Here is a 22,145-nt window from a genome sequence, read left to right on the forward strand (position 1 = left end):
ACAACACATACTGGATCCATCCCAGTGTCGCCGAAGACAAATAGGAAATAGAAATATATTTTTGTTGTACAAATACACAGATACAGATATGAATCTAAAACTGGTAAAACTAAAAAATAATGTGTGTAAACATTATTGTCCTGTCGTTTAGCTAATGTTAGCGTGAACTGTTAGCCTGACAGTGTGACATATAAAAGACAGTTACACTTGAACTCATTTTCTTCCTTTGACAAAACAAGATGGTTGTTGTTTCAGTCGTCGACCCAACCGCAGACAAAATACTTATTGTCTGCCAGATCTTATATGATGTCGTGGGCTCGCCGTGTAACATTTGTATTGTTAAGCGGTCTGGAGGACGAGGTTGATGGTGTCCTGTTTTTTTGGATCACCACTTTTATGTCATCACTTTCTGCACTCTGTGGGATTTTTGCGTGTCGTGAAAGTCGCATGCTTTAAAACAGATATGGCGAAGTTTTCGTCCTGTCTGACGTGACGTCCGAGTTTCTGTTAAAGCAACAAACGACGATGTTCAGAGAATTAGAGAGGATCTACAGCTGAGCCCTGAGGAACTCCTCTGATCCTGACACAAGCTGCTCTTTGTTCATCGTTACACAGACTTTGTTCTGTTTTTACTTTAAGACCAAGGCTTCCTCCTCCTCCTCCTCCTCCTCCTTAGCGCTCTGTCATCAGCCTCAGGCTCTCCACACACACAGATAAAACACACAGAAACAGAGTCGTGAGAGCAGAGGTGGTGACAGCGCTATTTTCAACCCAGCCTGGAAATCTGTGTGTGTGTGTGTGTGTGTGTGTGTGTGTATGTGTTTAACCATCTGACAGTGATAAATGTAGAAACACAGTGAGCGCCTGTTTTTCGGTGTGTGTGCGTTTGATTGCTTTGTGGGTAATAAAAACAATCCTCCAGCTCATGCTAATCACTTTAAATGTCTCTCTCTCTCTCTCACACACACACACACACACACACACACACACACACGCAGGTCTCCCCGTCCGAACAGTCTCAGTCTCCGCAGCACACACACGTCACCCGACCTGCCCCCCCTGAAGTCCGCCGCCTCATCGTGAACAAGAACGCTGGAGAGACGCTGCTGCAACGCGCCGCCCGCCTGGGATACGAGGTGAGGAGACATAAAGGGTTTTTTGGGGAGTTTTTCCTGATCAGCTGTGAGGGTCATAAGGACAGAGGGATGTCGTATGCTGTAAAGCCCTGTGAGGCAAATTGGGATTTGTGATATTGGGCTTTATAAATAAAATTGAATTGATTGATTGGTAGGTTGATACAGGTGTGTGGACAGTGGGTGGGGTCAGGGAGCACCACACAGTTTTCAAGCCGCAATCATTTGGTGAGCAGAAGAAGAAGACAGGATGACATTTGTCTCCTCACTTTGTCCTCTTCTTGTGGAGACATGATAAAGTCTCAGTGTCCTCAAACGAGACAGGTTGATGTTGTCACTTGTGGACGCAGGGTTGTTAGACACTAAGATCTCGTGGACTGAGAGAACTTTGAGTCAGACAATAAACTCTGACGGTGTCATGTAGTTTCAGAGACAATTGAAAACCTGTGGCGCTGACAGGTCAATGATACCAAACTTCATTTGGTCTGAAACCAGCGTGAATCTGTTTGAGGCTCTCTGGTCTCATGTCCCTGTCCTCATGTCTCCTCGTGTCCAGGAGGTGGTGCTGCACTGTCTGGAGCGAAGGATCTGTGACGTCAACCACCGAGACAACGCCGGGTACTGCGCCCTGCACGAGGCCTGTGCCCGCGGCTGGCTGGGGATCGTACGCCACCTGGTGGAGCACGGAGCCGACGTCAACTGCAGCGCTCAGGATGGAACCAGGTACGAATATGCGCTGGTGTACACCTGGACCAGAGTCTGGGTCTGGTCTGACTGTGCAGGTCTACAGAGTTAATCTGACAGTTCACTTTTAAATGTTGAAATAAGACCTGACGTGCTCACTGTGGTTTGAAGCAAGGAACAGTTCGATCGACCGTACACATATAAATCACAGAATCATCTGCATGTAACTGAGTCTGATAAAACACATCAGGAGCTAACACAGAACCCTGTGTTTCTCCGTCTGGAACCAGAACAATGCTTTATGTTTGTTTCAGAGCTGATTTGATTTTTTATCTTATCTAAACTGTGAAGAATAACATCACAGGTCATTAAACGCCTCCTTAAATTTAAACATGAAAATGACCTGCTTCCAGGAATGAGTCCATGTCGCCATTTTGACGTTTTATAAAGGCAACAATTTACAATTTTGTCTCGTCGTACTTGCCGTATATCAGAATGTATTCATGTTAGAGCTGCTGAAATTTAATATAACATCAGTCAAACTCTGGACTTGTGTCTGGAGTTATAGAAATGTCCATATGTTTTTATCTTGTCCCCAGTACACCAGCTTTTCCTTGGATGGATCCTTGTTAGCGTCACCATTAGCATTGGCTATTCTTATTATTTATTATACTTCCTGTTTGTCTTCAGGCCACTGCATGACGCCGTGGAGAATGACCACATGGAGGTGGTGCGCTTCCTGCTGGCCTGTGGTGCAGACCCCACCCTCACCTCCTACTCTGGACGAGGACCAATCAACATGACGCACAGCGTTGCTATGGAAACCTTCCTGGAAGGTAGGACGGGGACGGAGCAGAGTTACTCTGTAGCATTTCAGTCTGCTGCCATTTTGGATTTGTGGAGCCAGAAGTGACCTTATTTGGATGTGATGGTGGAGCTAACCCTAACGTTAGCTGCTAGCTTGGTTAGCACAGTGCATTTACAGCTGCGATAATGCTCGTGCTAATTTAGAGCTCACTCATGGTGCCGCAATTTGACAATTTCCAGTAACGCCATCCCAAAAGCACTGCGGTGAAAAAGCAGCTAGCTAACTCATCACACGTTTCACACGTTTTCCTTCTAAAAGTAATGCGCCCAGATGAACGACTTTGCTTTGCTGATGGGAGTCAACAAGGAAACAGTCCTGGACTGTCTTGTAAGGGGGGAGGTTGGGGCAGCAGAGGGGTTTTAAAAACACAGACTTTCAAACAAGACTAACAGAAACCCGAACTTTCAAACAGGACTTTCAAGAAAACCAAAACTTTCAAACACGACTTTTACAAAATGCAGACTTTCTTAAGAGGACTTTCACAAAAAAAGTTTTCCAACGGATCCAGGAGCTCCTTACTCTCCGAGCAGAGGACGAGATCAGCCCCCATATAACATGGAGGCTAAATGACTGTTATTGACATGTGATGTCATTGTTATTGTTTATAAAGAGCTGCTGACACGTATGTTACATGATTCTGTGATGTCATCATGCTGTCTATAATCACACAAAGACGTACAGAAGGGACGTCGTAGCAGCTCCGTGGCGCCACCTGTGTGTGGGAGGAGTGATCATGGACGTAAATAAAAAGATAGAAGAAATAAAAACAAAGGATGAAACAGATTCAGAGCAAACGAGCGGAACGTCAGAGTCAACAAGGAGGAAACAGACGAGAGGAAAGAGACGCTGCCTCGCTGAGTGTGTGTGTGTGTGTGTGTGTGTGTGTGTGTGTGTGTGTGCGCGCTTGTGTGTGTGTGTGTGTGTGTGCGCTCGGCAGCCGGTCTGATTACCATTCCCTGCCTGTATTTGTTCTCTCCATCTCTCTTTTTTCTCCCTCCATCTCTCCAGAGGGGTTTAATGAGGCTTGGCTGTTGAATCCCAGAACAGCTTACCGCCACACACACACACACACACACACGCACACGCACACGCACACACACTCCTGCCAGCATCCGTCTCCTCAGTGCCAGGCGCCGTGGCGACATGCCGGCACCGACTGAGCACAAACACTCATCTTCCTCTCGCTGTATTCAACTGTGTGTGTGTGTGTGTCTGTGTGTGTGCGTGTGTGTGTGTGGCTCTATTGTTTTCATCTTGCCGCCTTCGTCCTCTCTGATTGGATGGCTCTTTGAGCGACCACAGAAGCCACTGACTGTGTCCCTCTGTGTCTCTGCAGACTATCTGTCCGACCTCCAGGGAAGGTCAAAGGGCGATCCAGGAATCTGCTGGGAGTTCTACGGCAGCTCAGTGTGCGGTTAGTCCACACACACACACACACACACACACACACACACACACACACACACACACACACACACACACACACACACTCCCGACGACCCGGGACTGAGGACATGTTTCAGATGGACAGAGATGAGGTGCAAGTGGTCCTGAAAGACCAAGTGTCAGACCATCAGCAGAGACGGTTCAGGTTCAAGAATCACTGCAGACACCTGTAAGACCACATGTCCAGTTTGGTCCACTTTGGTCCACGTGATATAAATGTCATCATCCGCTTAGGTCCCTGAGGGTCCACTTTGGTCTACAGTTAAACCAGCCGCAGCCACCTAGTTAGTTTTAAGTTGGATGCTCAACAGACATGCACTTCAGACCAGTCAACGTCTTCCCACAGTGCTTCTTGAAGACAAGCATGATTCCTTGGTAGGACAGGTCCGTCCAAGTCGGGTGCTAAAGAGACGAGCCAAGACTCCGTCTTAAGAATTGGTTATCACACATTGGAACAGGCTGGTGAGTGCCCAGGTGTGCGTCACTGAAGAGGCCCCAACTTCAGTTCCCACAAATGAAAGAGAAAGGAGAAAGGACTCTGTCCTTGGTAGAATTCAGAGGACTATGGTGGGATTCGGTGAGGTAGCCTCCATGAAATTCAGCCGTTGACGGATCCTTCCTTGACCTTGAGAAGTACCAATAGATTCTTCCTGTTTCCCTTTCTGAATGACAAACACAGACTACCACCACCTGCTGGTATTTCCTGTCATGCAGGCGCAGAACATACGTGCTAGTTGACCGTTGGCTGTAGTCACGTGCAACTTTTTAGTCGAGACACAGAAGACACAAGGCAACAAATCAGTCAGCCTTTGTTCCCACTTGTTCTTTGAAGTTGATTTGGTGTGGTGCGCCTTTAATAACTACTGCTCAACCACTCAGGACTAAAGAACTACATCTAATCATGACTAACTTAACCACTGCTAAACCAACTAGAACTTCAGAGAACACTGAGTTTCATTAAGAATGTCCACACTCTTTGTGTCTCTACAGAACCATCCAGTGAAGGGGGACAGTATAACATTCTTGCTGACCCTCCGGGGCCTGAGGAGGACGAGGAGGATGAAGAGGAGGATGAAGATGAGGAGCAACGTGCCAGGAGGGAGGTGTTTGAGTTTGAACTGTCCGACCGACCACTGCTCCCCTGCTACAACATCCAGGTGTCCCTGTCCCAGGGGTGAGTCCAAAAGACCAAACACAGAAGGGTTGACTAAAGGTGGGAGGTCAAACATATTCTGGATCAAAGGTGTTGGACCAAAGGGACCTGGGGTTAAACATAGTAGGACTAAAGGACCTGAAGGACCGGGGTTAAACAAAGTAGGACTAAAGGACCTGTAGGACCGGGGCTAAACAAAGTAGGACTAAAGGACCTGTAGGACCGGGGCTAAACATAGTAGGACTAAAGGACCTGTAGGACCGGGGCTAAACAAAGTAGGACTAAAGGACCTGAAGGGACTGGGAGTAAATGTTGTAGTATTAAAGGATGTAAGGCATGACCCACTCTACTCTGCCTCTGATTGGCTTGCCCTGATATTCTTTCTCTAACACTAACTAGGGCTGGGTATCAGTATACCTGATACATGTGAACCTTCCGACCACAACTTAAGCAGCTGCCGACACAGTGAGGCTTGAACATGGACCACTTTGATTCCATGTCCCCAACCTGGGAAGTGGGAGTTGAAGACCTCATGGACAGGGGTTCTCAGCCAGACTTTCCCAGTTCACCCTCAATACATGTTTGGGTTTACCAGGTCTGTCCGGCAGCCTCCCCAATCATCTGATCCAACTCACCACCAGGTGGTGATCAGTTTACAGCTCTGCTCTTCTCTAGTTAATCATCGATCTTTGGCCTCAGGTGTTCTGGTACCAGGTACACTTATGAACCTCCTTGTACTCAAACATGGTGTCTGTTATGGCCGATTCATGATTGGCACAGAGGTCCAATAACAAAACACTACTTGGGTTTAGGTCAGGTAGGCTGTTCCTCCCAGTCACCCCTCCAGGTTTCTCCACTGTAGCCCACGTGATCGTTGGAATTACCCCAGAAGAACTATAGAGTCCCTGGTCTGTACCCTTTCCAGGACACTGCCCAAAGACTCCAAAAAGGCCAGGTACTGTGTAGTGCATAAGCGCAGACACCAGTCAGAGACCTCCTCTCAGTGACTTGTCTTCAATCGAGGCAACCCCTTGTTCCCTGGGGACAACCCCAACACAGCGGCGCCTGGCCAGGGACTTGTGATGTTGCGTTCACACCAGGTGCCAATAAAACAATTTGCAGAAGTAAATTATGTGTAAAGTCAAAGTAAAGACGCGATTAGACACGAATTCCTGACGGACAGCGCAATGGACGTGGAATATGTGAATTCATGAGAGCTGAAAACTCTGAACTTCGGGGACCAATTCGCGCGGCGATAGCCAATCAACATTAAAGACGTGATTAGATGTGAATTCCTGCCAGGGGGTCAATGGACGCAACGCGAATGATGTGAATAGAAAGCTGTGAATAAAGCGAGTGGCATGAGGGTTAGGGTTAGAGCATTCCGATCCTCCAGGGACCTGTAACACAGAGAAAGTACCGGAGGAAGTTCATTCATGGATTTAGTGATTTTACACGCGTATTACGCGAGTCAACTCAAAATATTCTAGCAATAAAACTCATGCAAGTAACATGATGTGAAAATTGGCACTGCATCGAGCATCCCCACACCACCCGCAACCCTCATCACAGGCAGGAGTTTGGTTCCTGAACCAGTGCCGTATGTATAGGTGAACCCAACCACCTCCTGCGCCAGCTCCGGTTTCTTCCCCACCAGAGAGGTGATGTTCCACGTACCCAGAGACCAGACCCATATACCTGCTGCCCACCTCACAGTGCACCCGACCCCGGTGCTGATCCCTTAGGGTGGTGGGTCCTCAGGGCGGCAGCCTGAAGGTGCACCACCACCCGCCGGTATGACATTGAATATTTTCCCCTGCTCAACATTCTGCAGGGTTCTACATGATCTAAAAGAATCCAGAACATCAGCTTTTATAAATCTGCGTGTGAAATTTTTCAGTGTGAGACTGAATCAGAGCTGACGAACCCAACACGGGCCACACCCACTCACACACACTTTGTCTTTTCTTCCTGTGGTTCACACTCACACGTTCCCTCAGTGTTGTTTTAACACTTCGCCTCCTTTCACACTCACACACACCAATTAAGGCGGCGGAGGAGGGAGAGAAAAGATCCTCTGGGGAGGAGACGCTGGGAGAGATAAAGGCAGGACAGACGGAGAGGTCGTTAACGAGGATTGCATCGCCGTGGCGACGCGGCTAATTGGCTTCCACTTCGTCTTCCTCCCCTGTCGCTTCCCCCCTCCTCCTCCTCCTCTTTTGCCGCTCTGGTTTTTTTCCCTCTGTGTCTGATGTGGTATTAATGGCTCCTCCCAGGTGCAAGGCCACCGGGTACTGACACACACACACACACACACACACACACACACACACACACTGGTTGTTTAACATTCCAGCAGCAGCCGGCTTTAAAGCAACATGTGGCCTCGTCCACCGCCGCCGTGTGTGTTAAACCCTCATCCGCCCTTGACATGCACACACAGACACACACACACACACACACACACACACAGTGACAGATATTGTGACTCAATAACAGCTCCGTCGATGTGGACGCTGTCCTCAGCAGCAGGAGACAGGCCATCTGTGTGTCTTCGTCCCTCTGAGACAGACTGAATGTCTCTGATCAAACACAGCAGCCGTCTTTAAATTGCGAATCCGTGAATCTCCGTCCTCACACAGGTCTCATGTTTGTGTTGTCCTCTGTAATGTCTCCTTATTGAAACCGTGTCTGATGTCCTCAGTGAGTCATCCTGTGTCTCTGAGCGATCCGTGTTGGACAGTATTCACCTGATCAGTGAGACGTTTAGATTCAGATCAGGTCTAATTATGTCTCCATGACAGCTGAGACCAGAGTCTGCCTCATTCTCATGATCCTGATATCTCAAGAACACGTTGAGGGAACTTCCGCAAGTTTGGCACAAACATCCACTTGGGTTTGACAAAGAACTAATTAGATTTTGGTGGTCAAATGTCAAAGTCACTGTGACCTTCTGTTCATCTCATTGTTGTAAACGCAGTATCTCAATAACACCTGGAAAGAGGGTCTTCATATTTGGCACACACATCCACTCAGAATCGACAATCAACTGATTCAAATTTGTTGGTTAAAGGTCAAGGTCACTGTGATCTTACATCTGTTTCATTCTTGTGAATATGATATTTGAAGATCGGCATAAAGGAATTTTCTCAAATTTGGCACAAACATTCACTTGGCCTCGATGAACTGATTAGAATTTGTTGGTTAAAGAGCAAGGTCACTGTGACCTTGCACCCATCTCATTATCCTGAATGTGGCATCTTAAGAACAACTTGAGGGAATTTCTTCAAATTTGGCACAAGCGTCCACATAGACTTAACAATGAACTGATTAGAATTTGGTTATCAAAAGTCAAAGTCACTGTGACCTTGCATCTGTCTCATTCTTTTGAACCCCATATCTCTAGGATACCTTAAGGGAATGTCTTCAAAATGGGCACAAATGTTCACTTCGCCTCAATGAACTTATTAGATTTTGGTGGTCAAAGGTCAAGGTCACTGTGACCTTGCATCAGTTTCATTCCAGTAAAAGTATATCTCAAGAACACATTAAGGACATTTCTTCAAATTTGGCACAAATGTCCACTTGGATTCGACAATGAACTACTTAGATATTGGTGGTCAAATGTCAAGGTCACTGTGAGCTTATGCTCATCTCATTCTTGTTAATGCGCTATCTCAACAACACATAAAGAAAACATCTTTAAATTTGGTACAAGCATCCACTTGGAATCAATGATGAACTGCTTAGAATGTGACAGATGTCACATTCTCATAAACGCAGTTTCTCAATGACAACTTGAAATAAGGTCTTTCAGACGATCCCATTCTCCTGAATGCGGTCTCTCAAGAACATTTTGAGGGAATTTCTTCAAGTTTGGCACAAACGTCCACTTGGACTCAACAATTAACCACGTAGAAATTGTTGGTCAAAGGTCAAGGTCACTGTGACCTCACAGAACATGTTTTGGTCAGAACATAATCTTCACATTTATCCTGTCAGAGGTGTAACCAGAATGGAAGACATACTGACGTCCTGTGTTTACTCTATGTATGTCCTCCCTCCAGCCCCAGGAACTGGCTCCTCCTCGCTGACGTCCTGGGTCGACTTCGGATGACTTCTCGGTCTTTCCGCCGTCTCTTCCCGCAGCTCAACGTGCAGTCCATCCCTGAGGATGAGTTCTACCGGCAGGCGTCCCTGTCTCAGCTCCTGACGGGTCCTGATGAACAGGAGCTGGTGTCCTTCCGGCCGGACGTCAAGGACCCTTTGGAGCTGGTGGAAGCCACCCCCGAGCTGGCTGGTATGCTTGGCTCCTCCCTGGAGTTCGTGGACAGTCGCTGGGACTTGCTGGAGGCTTCGCCACCTCCAACGCCGCCCCCACCACCAATATCAAGACCATCACAAAGACCGGTACAACGCTTCCCACCACTGCTGGTACCACAGCGACAAGGGGTGACAGGAGCCAGTGGTAAAGGGGACATTGTGTTTCAAAACCGGACGGCAGAGTCCGGACAGTGCAAAGAATTTAAAAACCTGGGATATTCTGCTCCAGCAGCTAAAATGGAAACCAAAATGGCCACTAGTGTTTGGGAACCACAACAGTTAGGAAGTAAAAACGTTGCAATACCTGCAAAGCCAAACATGACCATGACCACCAGCGTCTGGGAACCACAAAGGTTACGGAGTAAGAACACCGGGATCACCAATCTGACTCATTCGGACTCTAAGATGGACTTGAACATGTGGGAACCACAAAGACAGCAAAGTAAGAACACCGGCATCCCTAACCCTGCTAATCCGGACTCTAAGATGGACTCCAGCATGTGGGAACAACAACGCCATCACAGTAAGGATCCTGGGATCGCTCATTCTAAGATGGACTCGAGCTCCTGGGAGGACCAAAATCCAGGAAACAGATCCACTGTGAACACTCCGTTCAAGTCCGACCTGGCGGTTGGTGCTAGCATGTGGGAACCACAGCGACTGCGCAGTAGGAACGCTGTGACCTCTGATGCCAAGGTGGACGCCGCCCTGTCAGAACCACAGCGGATACCCAGTAAGAACACTGCTAATCCTGCTAACTCTAATGGTGCTGCGGATGCTAACGCATGGAAACGACAGAGTCACGGGAGTAAGACTGACAAGGTTTCTGATTCTACAAAACCAGGTGCTTTGGTTGATGGAAGCGTTGGGGAACCACAACAACTGCAAAGTCAGAACGCTGGGATCTCCAGCCCTGCAAAGCTGAATGCTACGGTGGATGCTAACAAGTGGGAATGCCACGGAATAAAGAGAGTGGGCAGCACCAGCACAGCTCCCAAAAGAGAAGCTAACCCCTGCAACACCCACGACGATGGAGGTAAGACCATAAAGATGGACGCTGCCTGGCAGAGGAACCTGGGTAACGTCAGAGTCCACATCAGGGACCTGGGGATGAAGGTGGCGGGGGGTGCCATCCACAGAGATGTTAAGAAAGAGCAAGGGAAAAGCACCGCAAAGGGCGCCAGGGTTAAAACAAGGTCATGACATCACAGTGTAACCAAGGAAACAAGAATCCAGTTGACTGTATAAGACTTTGAGGAGTCTGCTGAGCTGCTGTTGACTATAGTTCAGAACTCCATTGATAACAGAATCAACGATTTTACTCAAACTGTTGAAATGTACATGTGAATGCTGTAATTGTGTGAAGACCATGTTTGGACACTGAGACAGACAGACTGTCCTCTGTGGACAGACAGAATGTCCTCTGTGGACATATAGAGCGTCCCCTGTGGACAGACTGTAATGGTACGCTGTGTGTTGTTTGTACCCTGCACATATGCGTCTTTTTTATTAAGGACAGACGTCACTGTTGTTAAATCTGGCCTTTGTACATGGAGTCTTGTGTAAATACGATACAGTTCCTGTCACGTGCTTTGTTGGTCGGGACATTGTTTGTTCGCTCTGTATGTCATTTTGTATTCTACTTCCTGTTGGATTTCCTCACCAAACTATTTATTGTCCAATAAACAAAGAAAACATCGTCCAATTTGACCTTCAATACAAAGATTAGCTACCGAGTAACAGGACTTTATAACTGTTAGCATCACAGAGGCTCCCAGCTAGCTGTGTCTCATACCTGTTAGCATCATACAGGGTTACAGTCAAGTGTCTCTATATGTGTTAGCAACACAGCTGTTTCCAATAGCTCTAAAGAGTCAAAGCTATTTTTGCTAGCAGTTTCTTTACACCTATTAGCATTATAATTGTTTGCAGCTAATTGGATATTACCAATACTACTAATCTGAATCCTGTTAGCATTGTAAATATTTCCGGCTAACTGGATATTATCGATAGGCGGCACGATGGTGTGGTGGTTAGCACTGTCGCCTCACAGTAAGAGGGTTCCTGGTTCGACCCCAGGAGGGAGCCCCTCTGTGCAGAGTTTGCATGTTCTCCCTGTGTCAGCGTGGGTTTCCTCCAGGTGCTCTGACATGTTCTCCCTGTGTCAGCGTGGGTTTCCTCCAGGTGCTCCGACAAGTTCTCCCTGTGTCAGCGTGGGTTTCCTCCAGGTGCTCTGACATGTTCTCCCCGTGTCAGCGTGGGTTTCCTCCAGGTGCTCTGACATGTTCTCCCTGTGTCAGCCGTGTCTGCGTGGGTTTCCTCCAGGTGCTCTGACATGTTCTCCCCGTGTCAGCGTGGGTTTCCTCCAGGTGCTCTGACATGTTCTCCCTGTGTCAGCGTGGGTTTCCTCCAGGTGCTCCGACAAGTTCTCCCTGTGTCAGCGTGGGTTTCCTCCAGGTGCTCTGACATGTTCTCCCCGTGTCAGCGTGGGTTTCCTCCAGGTGCTCTGACATGTTCTCCCTGTGTCAGCGTGGGTTTCCTCCAGGTGCTCTGACATGTTCTCCCTGTGTCAGCGTGGGTTTCCTCCAGGTGCTCCGACATGTTCTCCCTGTGTCAGCGTGGGTTTCCTCCAGGTGCTCTGACATGTTCTCCCTGTGTCAGCGTGGGTTTCCTCCAGGTGCTCTGACATGTTCTCTACTGGGCTAGCTGCTAAGGAGAGTCAGACTGGTGGGGGAGGTGTTGAAGCAGTGTGCCAGGAGTGTAGGTGGGGGGAAGGTGAAGGTGAGGATGAGGGGGGTTGCAGCCATGATGTCTGGGCCAGGGGAGGGGCAGACTGATCAAATCTATTGAAGAACAGATTCAGATCATTCACCCACTGCTGGTTGCCTCTGGCCTGGGAGTCTGGCTGTTTGTGTCCTGAGATGGTTTTCAGACCTCTCCAGACTCCGCTGACGTCGCTCTGCTGCAGCTGTTCCTCCATCTTCTCTTTATATCCTTCCTTTCCCCGCCTAATGTTTCTCAGTAGCTCCTTCTGCACGGCCTCCAGCTCCTCCTTGTTTCCAGAGTTAAAAGCTCTCCGCTTCTCCTTCAGGAGAGCTTTTAACTCTGGAGTAATCCAGGGTTTGGTGTTGGAGAAGCAGAGTACAGTCCTGGTGGGTATGATGCTTTCCACACAGAAGTTTATGTAGTCCGTAATGCATGATGTCAGTCTGTCAACGTCCTCCCCATGGGAATTGCTGAGTACCTCCCACATAGTGGTCTTGAAGTAGTCTTTCAGGGCCTCCTCGGCCTCCTCAGACCACATCTTCACAGTGCGGGTGGTTGCTGGTTCTCTCTGCACCAGAGGTCTGTAGACAGGCAGAAGATGAACCAGGTTGTGATCAGCTCTTCCCAGGGGGGGCAGGGGGAGTGGTATGCCTCCTTGGTGTTGGCATAAAATAAATCCAGTGTTTTATTGTCTCTGGTGTGGCAGGAAACATACTGGGTGAAGGTGGGCAGGGTGGTGGATGGGCAGGCGTGGTTGAAGTCCCCAGAGATCAGAAGGAGGGCCTGAGGGTGCTGTGTCTGCAGCCTACATGTAACAGAGTGGAGAACGTCACAAGCAGACTCAGCCTTCGCAGACGGGGGGACATACACTGCTACCATAATGACATGAGAAAACTCCCTGGGTAGATAATATGGTCTCATGCCAACAGCCAGCAGCTCAATGTCCCTGCAGCAATGCTGTTCCTTGATAGTGATGTGCCCAGAGTTACACCATCTATCATTCACAAACACAGCCTCCTCCTTTCTTCTTACCACTGTCCACTGTCCTGTCGTGCCTGATCAGCTGGAATCCGTCCAGCGCGGCGATCGTGTCCGGTACTTCCGCGTTCAGCCATGTGTCGGTAAACACCAGCACGCTGCTCTGCCGGTACTCCCTCTGATGGCGAGTCAGCGCTGACAGCTCGTCCATCTTGTTGGGGATCAACCTTACGTTCCCCATGACGACGGACGGGAGGACGGGTTTGTACCATCTCTTCCGTTGTCGGCACTGCACTCCCCGTCTCCTTCTCCGCAGCTCGCTGGGAATGTTGTGCCTCTCCTCAGGCCGCACCGCGGTGTGACGCAGCGCTAACAGCTGATCCCGGGTGTAAACAATGGAGGCACGGCTGGGCGCCGGGTCCCCGCACACGATCGTATTCATAGCAAAATGGGAGAAAGATCGCTATAAAGAGAGCAGTCTTCGTCTCCATAACAAAACAGAACATAAGTGCTAGCTAGCTATCTGAAAAAAGAACTCCAAATAAGAAAGTTAAATGAAAAGAAATTGAAAAAAGCTCAGCGGTGAGCAGGAGCTGCTGTAACAGGCATCCGCACTGGGGGCGCCATCTTTGTCGTTTATCAGCTAACCCAGTAGAGACGGACTCTTCTTAGCAGCTAGCCCAGTAGAAACGGACTCTCATTATCAGCTAACCCAGTAGAGACGGAATCTCCTTAGCAGCTAGCCCAGTAGAGACGGATTCTCGTTAGCAGCTAGCCCAGTAGAGACAGACTCTTCTTAGCAGCTAGCTCAGTAGAGACGGACTCTCGTTAGCAGCTAGCCCAGTAGAGACGGACTCTCATTATCAGCTAACCCAGTAGAGACGGACTCTCGTTAGCAGCTAACCCAGTAGAGACGGACTCTCGTTAGCAGCTAGCCCAGTAGAGACGGACTCTTCTTAGCAGCTAGCCCAGTAGAGACGGACTCTCGTTAGCAGCTAACTCGTTTAGATCCACTCCTGGTTCCACAGTTTGCAGCTGCGTGGCGGCTGCGGGGCATGCTGGGATGCGTGTGTCAGTGTGTGTGTGTGTGTGTGTGTGTGTGTGTGTGTGTGTGTGTGTAAAAAGTGGGACAGACTATTTCCTGTAATGTGAAACAGAGTCAGACTCATTCATGATGCTGTGTCCTGTCTGCTCCAACGCTCGCCCACACTCTTTCATCCAGATTTGAGTGTGTGTGTGTGTGTGTGTGTGTGTGTGTGTGTATGAGTCATTCACACACACACACACACACACACACACACACACACACACACACAGCAGGATAATAAATGTGGGCAAGTGAAAAGGAAAAGAGACGTTGGCACAAACATCTCTGCTCACACAGAAAACTCGTTCCTCTGAGACTTTCAAAATAAAATGCAGCAGATCCATCATGACTTCATCGTGTCTGAACGGCGTCACGGCAGTAACATCACCACAGGTCTGACTGAGGATCGTCTGCATTATTTATCAGTGTATGTTCTAATTAAAGTCGAAGACACTGTGACAGATATTGAACAAACCTCCTCTGATGTACGGAGACACATTTGTGTCCAGATTATTGATGTCAATGTGAAGTCTGTAAATATAGACGGAGACATCATCTTACTAGAATCAGACAGACGAGCTCACGGTGACCTTTGACCTCTGACAGCTAATGTTAAATCAGTTTATCGTAGTCACTGTGAACATTTGTGCCAAATCTACCTGGTCAGTGCTATGCTACAACAAACATTTAGCATCCAACATGATGCTAGCTAGTTGTAACTAACTGTCATGATCATTTGTGTTATCCTAGCATTAGCCTAGCCACCTCTACGGAGACAGATTTATGTCAGCATTATTTGTGTGAACAGATCGATAATCTGTGTGTTAATGTGAAATCTGTAAATAAAAAACAGCTTCCATAAATACAAAAAATAAAAGTGTAAACGCTAATATGAAACAGGACTACAAATACAGAAACTGCACAAATTAGTTTTAAAAAAAAGTAAAATGTAAATTCACAAGCGAAAAAATAGATTCACAAATATCTGTTTGAAAGTTGTAAATATTCACAAATGTTTTTCATTTAGTTGTAAATTATTAAATGTATTTATAGATTTTTAATTGTTTGTTTATTTGCAGATCTGTTATGACATTTCAGTAGAAGGTGATTTTACATTTGCGCAGGATTTTCTGGAGTTTTTTAATCATCGAGTAGAGGACATCAGATCTAGAATACCCCTGTCACTTGCGAGTTTTGTAGGAGAAGGTTTTTTGAGTTTGAGTCTGTCTCTTTGGCTGACCGCACTAAGATTGTTATGGCTGTGCAAAGTACTACCTGCTCTTTGGACCCTTTGCCAGCATGGGCTGTTAAGGAGCTATGTTAACATTAGGATTCTATGTTTTAGCTTTCTTTAATTCTTCGCTCTTCAGTGGGGTCTTTCCAGCATGTTTTAAGACTGCTGTGGTTAAACTCTTATTGAAAAAAACAAATTAAGATCCAAACTCTCTGGTAAACTACAGGCCTGTTTCGAATTTGGCCTTTTTATCACAAGTCTTTGAGAACATGGTCTCAGTCCAACTTTTAAAATTTCTGTCACTAAATGATTTATTGGAGCCACTACAGTCTGCTTTCCGCCCAAATCATTCTACAGAAACAGCACTTACAAGAGCTGTAAATGACCTATTACTAGCCATAGGCTCAGACTCAACAGCTGTTCTCTTGATGTTGGACCTCAGCGCTGCATTTGACACAATGGATCATTGTATACTTTTGGACAGACTTGAAAATTATTTTGGCACCTCAGGCCAGGTGCTCAAATGGTTAAGATCTTACCTGTCAGAAAGATCTCAATGTGTTTTCTACAATAACGTCTTCTGATTCTTGTCCTGTTAGGCACGGGGTCCTTCAGGGCTCCGTCCTGGGTCCACGGTTGTTTTCACTGTACTTGGCACCACTAAGTCAGATCATGCGCTCTTTTGGGATTTGGTTTCATTGCTATGCCGATGACCTGCAAATTTATATGCCTGTTGTTGCAAGGAATGGGTTTAATTCGGACAAACTTACATCCTGTTTGGCTGCTGTGAGGACCTGGCTATCAGCTAGCTTTCTGCTACTTAACCCAGCTAAGACTGAGATGTTAGCTATTCGACCAGCAAAATTAAGCCACCAGGTGCTGTTAATGACATATACATATAAAATTTTAAATGGTCTGGCACCTTCTTACCTGATAGAACTTGTTGATTTTTATTTGCCCACATGGTTTCTTCGCTCTCGGGGGAGTGGTTGTCTGTGTGTCCCAAAGGTGTCCTGTTTTAAATTGTGTTTGTGTTTTTACTAAATTCACCTGTACAGCACTTTGATGTAAAGTGCTCTATAAATATATTATTATTATTATTATTATTATTGTTTACAGATTACACGTTAAATAAACTAATACTGACACTTCTCAGCCTCCGTACTGAGCACTGTACAGATACAGCAGGTAAATTACATTAGCTTGTTAATGGAGCTACGCTAACACCTCCCCCTGCCACCAGTCTTGATGCTAAGCTAGGCTAACCACAGTGTGTCCCTGCTGTGACGGTGGGGCCACGGTGGAACATGGCGGACTGTTCCTTTAAGCAGAGATAAACGGAGCTGCCGCCGCGCCTTTCTCTCTCTCTGTGTGTGTTTTCCATCAGTGTGTGTGTACACTAAGTGTGTAACCATGTGTGTGTGTGGGGGGGGGGGGCTGCCGAGTGCTGACGGATTGAATTGCTAATGCACCGCAGGGAGAGTGTGTGTGTGTGTGTGTGTGTGTGTGTGTCGTCTGGCTGTTTAGCGAGACGAGCAGCGCTGCCGATGAATATTTAAACAGAGAGAGAGCAGCCATCATTTATTGATGTTGGTGGAGGGAAGATGAATAGTCTGTCTGTGTACACAGCGCTGTGTGTGTGTGTGTGTGTGTGTGTCTGTGTCTGTGTGTGTATGTGTGTGTGTGTGCTGCCATCTGAGCGCCAGTCGACACTCCGTCCGTCCGTGAATCTGCAGACACCTGAGGACGAGTCCACGTCTCTGATTTTTCCCTCAGAGGGGGGGTGAATCCTCCACTGTCGCTGCGTCTGTGTGTCGGGGGAGTTTGGCGTGATTTTCGTAACTTAGCGACCCCGACAATCCAGCAATCACATTAGTGCACCGAGAAAACTGGTCACATACATGAACCGGTCTCCCAACTCGTCACATACCATTGCTCTGTCAGTGATTTCAGCGTCAGACAGCAACACAAAGACACACCTTATGCACTGGCACTCTGCTGCAGTGGTTAGCACTGCCGCCTCACAGTGAGGGTTCCTGGTCCAAACTCAGGGTGGCGGAGCCCTTCTGTAAGGAGTCTGCATGTTCTCCCTGTGTCAGCGTGGGTTTCCTCCAGGTGCTCCCACATGTTCTCCCTGTGTCAGCGTGGGTTTCCTCCAGGTGCTCTGACATGTTCTCCCTGTGTCAGCGTGGGTTTCCTCCAGGTGCTCTGACATGTTCTCCCTGTGTCAGCGTGGGTTTCCTCCAGGTGCTCTGACATGTTCTCCCTGTGTCAGCGTGGGTTTCCTCCAGGTGCTCCGACATGTTCTCCGTGTGTCAGTGTGGGTTTCCTCCAGGTGCTCCGACATGTTCTCCCCGTGTCAGCGTGGGTTTCCTCCAGGTGCTCTGACATGTTCTCCCTGTGTCAGCGTGGGTTTCCTCCAGGTGCTCTGACATGTTCTCCCTGTGTCAGTGTGGGTTTCCTCCAGGTGCTCCGACATGTTCTCCCCGTGTCAGCGTGGGTTTCCTCCAGGTGCTCTGACATGTTCTCCCCGTGTCAGCGTGGGTTTCCTCCAGGTGCTCTGACATGTTCTCCCTGTGTCAGTGTGGGTTTCCTCCAGGTGCTCCGACATGGTCTCCCTGTGTCAGCGTGGGTTTCCTCCAGGTGCTCTGACATGTTCTCCCTGTGTCAGCGTGGGTTTCCTCCAGGTGCTCCGACATGTTCTCCCTGTGTCAGCGTGGGTTTCCTCCAGGTGCTTCGACATGTTCTCCGCGTGTCAGCGTGGGTTTCCTCCAGGTGCTCTGACATGTTCTCCCTGTGTCAGCGTGGGTTTCCTCCAGGTGCTCTGACATCTTCTCCGCATCTCAGCGAGGGTTTCCTCCAGGTTCTCTTACATGTTCTCACTGTGTAATCGTGGGTTTCCTCCAGGTGCTTGACCTGTTCTCCCTGTGTCAGCGTGGGTTTCCTCCAGGTGCTCTGACATGTTCTCCTCATGTCAGCGTGGGTTTCCTCCAGGTGCTCTGACATGTTCTCCCTGTGTCAGCGTGGGTTTCCTCCAGGTGCTCTGACATGTTCTCCTCATGTCAGCGTGGGTTTCCTCCAGGTGCTCTGACATGTTCTCCCTGTGTCAGCGTGGGTTTCCTCCAGGTGCTTTGACATGTTCTCCCTGTGTCAGCGTGGGTTTCCTCCAGGTGCTCTGACATGTTCTCCCTGTGTCAGCGTGGGTTTCCTCCAGGTGCTCTGACATGTTCTCCCCGTGTCAGCGTGGGTTTCCTCCAGGTGCTCCAGCTTCCTCCCACAGTCCAAAGACATGCAGGTTAATTGGTGACTCTAAATTGTCCGTAGGTGTGAATGTGAGTGTGAATGGTTGTCTGTCTCTATCGTGACCTGTCCAGGGTGAACCCTGCCTTTGACAGGTGGGATAGGCTCCGCCACCTGTGACCTTCAACAAAATAAGCAGTTACAGAAATTTATATTTACACTCTGATTATTATTATTAATATTGACCCTAATGAGCTGCCGTAGATCTGCCTTTGATCTGTCACATGGAGGTGGGTGAGTGTTTACAGCAGAGGTCAGAGGTCAGAGTTGGGCGGGGAGATAGCGTGAACAGAACGAGACGAGTGACACGAAGAGAGAAGAAGAAAAAGGTTCATGTCTCTGATGTCGAGCGTCGGGACGGTTTCAAGGCTCCCCGCTTCCTATTCGCTCGCTCGCCCACTGCACCGGCTCTGTGTCTCTCTCACAGTCAGACAAGGTCACACACACACAGAAACACACCCGCACGCACGCACACACACACACACACACACACACACACTCTTCACGCTTCGCTGCCAAACACTTTGTCTCTCTTTTCAGGGAGGAAAACAGGAAATCAATTAGCCACCTCCTCACCTCTTTCTTTTCTCCTCCTCCCCTTTCTTTTCTCTCCTCCTCTCCTCTTCTCTCCTCCTCTCCTTTTTCCTTTCTCTCCTTTCTTTTCTCTCCTCCTCTCCTTTTTCTTTTCTCTTCCTCTCCTCTTTCTTTTCTCTCCTCCTCTCCTTTTTCTTTTCTCTTCCTCTCCTCTTTCTTTTCTCTCCTCCTCTCCTTTTTCTTTTCTCTTCCTCTCCTCTTTCCTTTCTCTCCTCTCCTCTTTCCTTCCTCTCCTCCTCACCTCTTTCCTTTCTCTCCTTTCCTTTCTCACGTTATGTGGCACGTCACATGTAGCACGTCACATGTAGCATTTCATGTAGCGCATCATATGTAGCATGTCACATGTAGCACGTCACATGTACCATGTCAGATGTAACGCGTCACATGTAGCATGTCATTTGGCGCATCACATTTAGCATGTCATGTAGCACATCACATGTAGCACATCACATGTAGCACATCACAGGTAGCATGTCATGTGGCCCATCACATGTAGCATGTCACATGTAGCACATCACATGTAGCATATCATTTGGTGCATCACATGTAGCATGTCATGTAGCCCATCACAAGTAGCATGTCACATGTAGCACATCACATGTAGCGTGTCACATGTAGCATGTCACATGTAGCATGTCACATGTAGTGTGTCACATGTAGCATGTCACATGTAGCGCGTCACATGTAGCATGTCATGTAGCCCATCACAAGTAGCATGTCACATGTAGCACATCACATGTAGCATGTCACATGTAATGCGTCACATGTAGCATGTCATTTGGCGCCTCACATGTAGCATGTCATGTAGCCCATCACATGTAGCATGTCACATGTAGCGCGCCACATGTAGCATGTCACATGTAGTGCGTCACATGTAGCATGTCATTTGGCGCCTCACATGTAGCATGTCATGTAGCCCATCACATGTAGCATGTCACATGTAGCGTGTCACGTGTAGCATGTCACATGTAGTATATCACATGTAGCACGTCACATGTAGCATGTCACATGTAGCACGTCACATGTAGCATGTCACATGTAGCACGTCACATGTAGTGCGTCACATGTAGCATGTCATGTGGCCCATCACATGTAGCGTGTCACATGTAGCACATCACATGTAGCATGTCACATGTAATGCGTCACATGTAGCATGTCATTTGGCGCCTCACATGTAGCATGTCATGTAGCCCATCACATGTAGCATGTCACATGTAGCGCGCCACATGTAGCATGTCACATGTAGTGCGTCACATGTAGCATGTCATTTGGCGCCTCACATGTAGCATGTCATGTAGCCCATCACATGTAGCATGTCACATGTAGCGTGTCACGTGTAGCATGTCACATGTAGTATATCACATGTAGCACGTCACATGTAGCATGTCACATGTAGCACGTCACATGTAGCATGTCACATGTAGCACGTCACATGTAGTGCGTCACATGTAGCATGTCATGTGGCCCATCACATGTAGCGTGTCACGTGTAGCACGTCACATGTAGCACGTCACATGTAGCGCCTCACATGTAGCATGTCATGTAGCCCATCACATGTAGCATGTCACATGTAGCACATCACATGTAGCACGTCTCATGTAGCACGTCACATGTAGCGTGTCACATGTAGCATGTCACATGTAGCGTGTCACATGTAGCACGTCACATGTAGCATGTCACATGTAGCACGTCACATGTAGCACATCACATGTAGCATGTTATGTAGCCCATCACATGTAGTATGTCACATGTACCACGTCACATGTAGCTCACTCACATGTAGCATGTCATGTGGCGCATCACATGTAGCACGTCACATGTAGCATGTCAGTGGCGCATCACATGTAGCACGTCACATGTAGCATGTCAGTGGCGCATCACATGTAGCATGTCACATGTACCACGTCACATGTAGCGCATCACATGTAGCATGTCATGTAGCCCATCACATGTAGCACGTCACATGTAGCATGTCAGTGGCGCATCACATGTAGCATGTCATGTAGCCCATCACATGTAACATGTCACATGTAGCACATCACATGTAGCATGTCACATGTAGCCCATCACATGTAGTGTGTCACATGTAGTACATCACATATAGGGTATCACATGTAGCATGTCATGTAGCGCACCACATGTAGCATGTCACTTGTAGCCTGAGCTGAAATATGTGACGTGTTGGGTCAGATCATCTGTTTCCATCACTTCCTGTCCTCCTTCATGTCGCCACTCGGCACAGTCTCACTCCCATCTGCCATCCAGCTTTATTTCGTAAGCACCTTAAAAACCACCACAGCTGAAACAAGGTGCTGTGCATCAAGAATAAATACAATATTAAACCATAGGACATAAAAACAAACAATAACACAATGAAACAATAAAATACAACTACAAAGTACAATATGACACAAGTAGAAACAACAGACATACAATAAAAGCAATAAAACAAAGAGAGTCAATGTCTTATACTGGGTCGAAGGCCAAGGCGGGTTTTAAAAATCATCAAATACGACGCTCCGTCAATGCTACTCAGTGTCACGTACAGACACATGACAACACATGGCAATAGCCTTTGA

At 47.9% G+C, this 22,145-nt stretch overlaps 2 protein-coding genes across 51 annotated transcripts in view; both read left to right on the forward strand.

Moving 5' to 3' along the window:
• LOC125885049 (BCL-6 corepressor-like) overlaps positions 1–11,217 on the forward strand; it is a 32,599-nt gene extending 21,382 nt beyond the window's left edge. Inside the window, exons 8-13 of the mRNA XM_049570417.1 lie at positions 999–1,136; positions 1,690–1,856; positions 2,508–2,653; positions 4,022–4,099; positions 5,122–5,305; positions 9,352–11,217. Of these exons, the coding sequence (XP_049426374.1) occupies positions 999–1,136; positions 1,690–1,856; positions 2,508–2,653; positions 4,022–4,099; positions 5,122–5,305; positions 9,352–10,810 (2,172 nt within the window). The 3' untranslated portion in view covers positions 10,811–11,217. The remainder of the gene's footprint in view (positions 1–998; positions 1,137–1,689; positions 1,857–2,507; positions 2,654–4,021; positions 4,100–5,121; positions 5,306–9,351) is intronic.
• A 515-nt stretch (positions 11,218–11,732) lies between these two features.
• LOC125885060 (uncharacterized) lies at positions 11,733–19,079 on the forward strand. 50 transcript variants are annotated; one of them, XM_049570444.1, is made up of 7 exons: positions 11,733–11,791; positions 11,933–12,020; positions 12,065–12,284; positions 17,788–17,919; positions 18,008–18,227; positions 18,316–18,403; positions 18,887–19,079. In XM_049570444.1, exons 3-7 carry the CDS (start codon positions 12,207–12,209, stop codon positions 19,035–19,037), a joined length of 669 nt encoding a protein of 222 aa, XP_049426401.1. In that variant the 5' UTR covers positions 11,733–11,791; positions 11,933–12,020; positions 12,065–12,206; the 3' UTR covers positions 19,038–19,079. The 50 variants fall into 50 exon arrangements, 41 of the variants coding, with proteins under 41 accessions (XP_049426401.1, XP_049426408.1, XP_049426402.1 ...); XM_049570440.1 differs by lacking the exon at positions 11,733–11,791 and adding an exon at positions 11,810–11,879; XM_049570475.1 differs by lacking the exons at positions 11,733–11,791; positions 18,316–18,403 and adding exons at positions 18,228–18,271; positions 18,799–18,842 and having other exon boundaries at positions 11,922–12,020; positions 18,008–18,183.
• Positions 19,080–22,145: the final 3,066 nt, after the last annotated feature.

The sequence above is a fragment of the Epinephelus fuscoguttatus genome, linkage group LG24, assembly GCF_011397635.1.
Source record: "Epinephelus fuscoguttatus linkage group LG24, E.fuscoguttatus.final_Chr_v1".
Classification (NCBI taxonomy): Eukaryota; Metazoa; Chordata; class Actinopteri; order Perciformes; family Serranidae; genus Epinephelus; species Epinephelus fuscoguttatus.

Bases quoted from the DNA above. Each gene is read 5' to 3' on its own strand.
- LOC125885060 (XM_049570444.1), top strand. From the start codon at position 12,207: ATGTTCTCCCTGTGTCAGCGTGGGTTTCCTCCAGGTGCTCTGACATGT. The intron at 12,285-17,787 runs GTGCTCTGACAT...GGTTTCCTCCAG, and splicing joins TCAGCGTGGGTTTCCTCCAG to GTGCTCCCACATGTTCTCCC. The intron at 18,404-18,886 runs GTGCTTCGACAT...GGTTTCCTCCAG, and splicing joins TCAGCGTGGGTTTCCTCCAG to GTGCTCTGACATGTTCTCCC.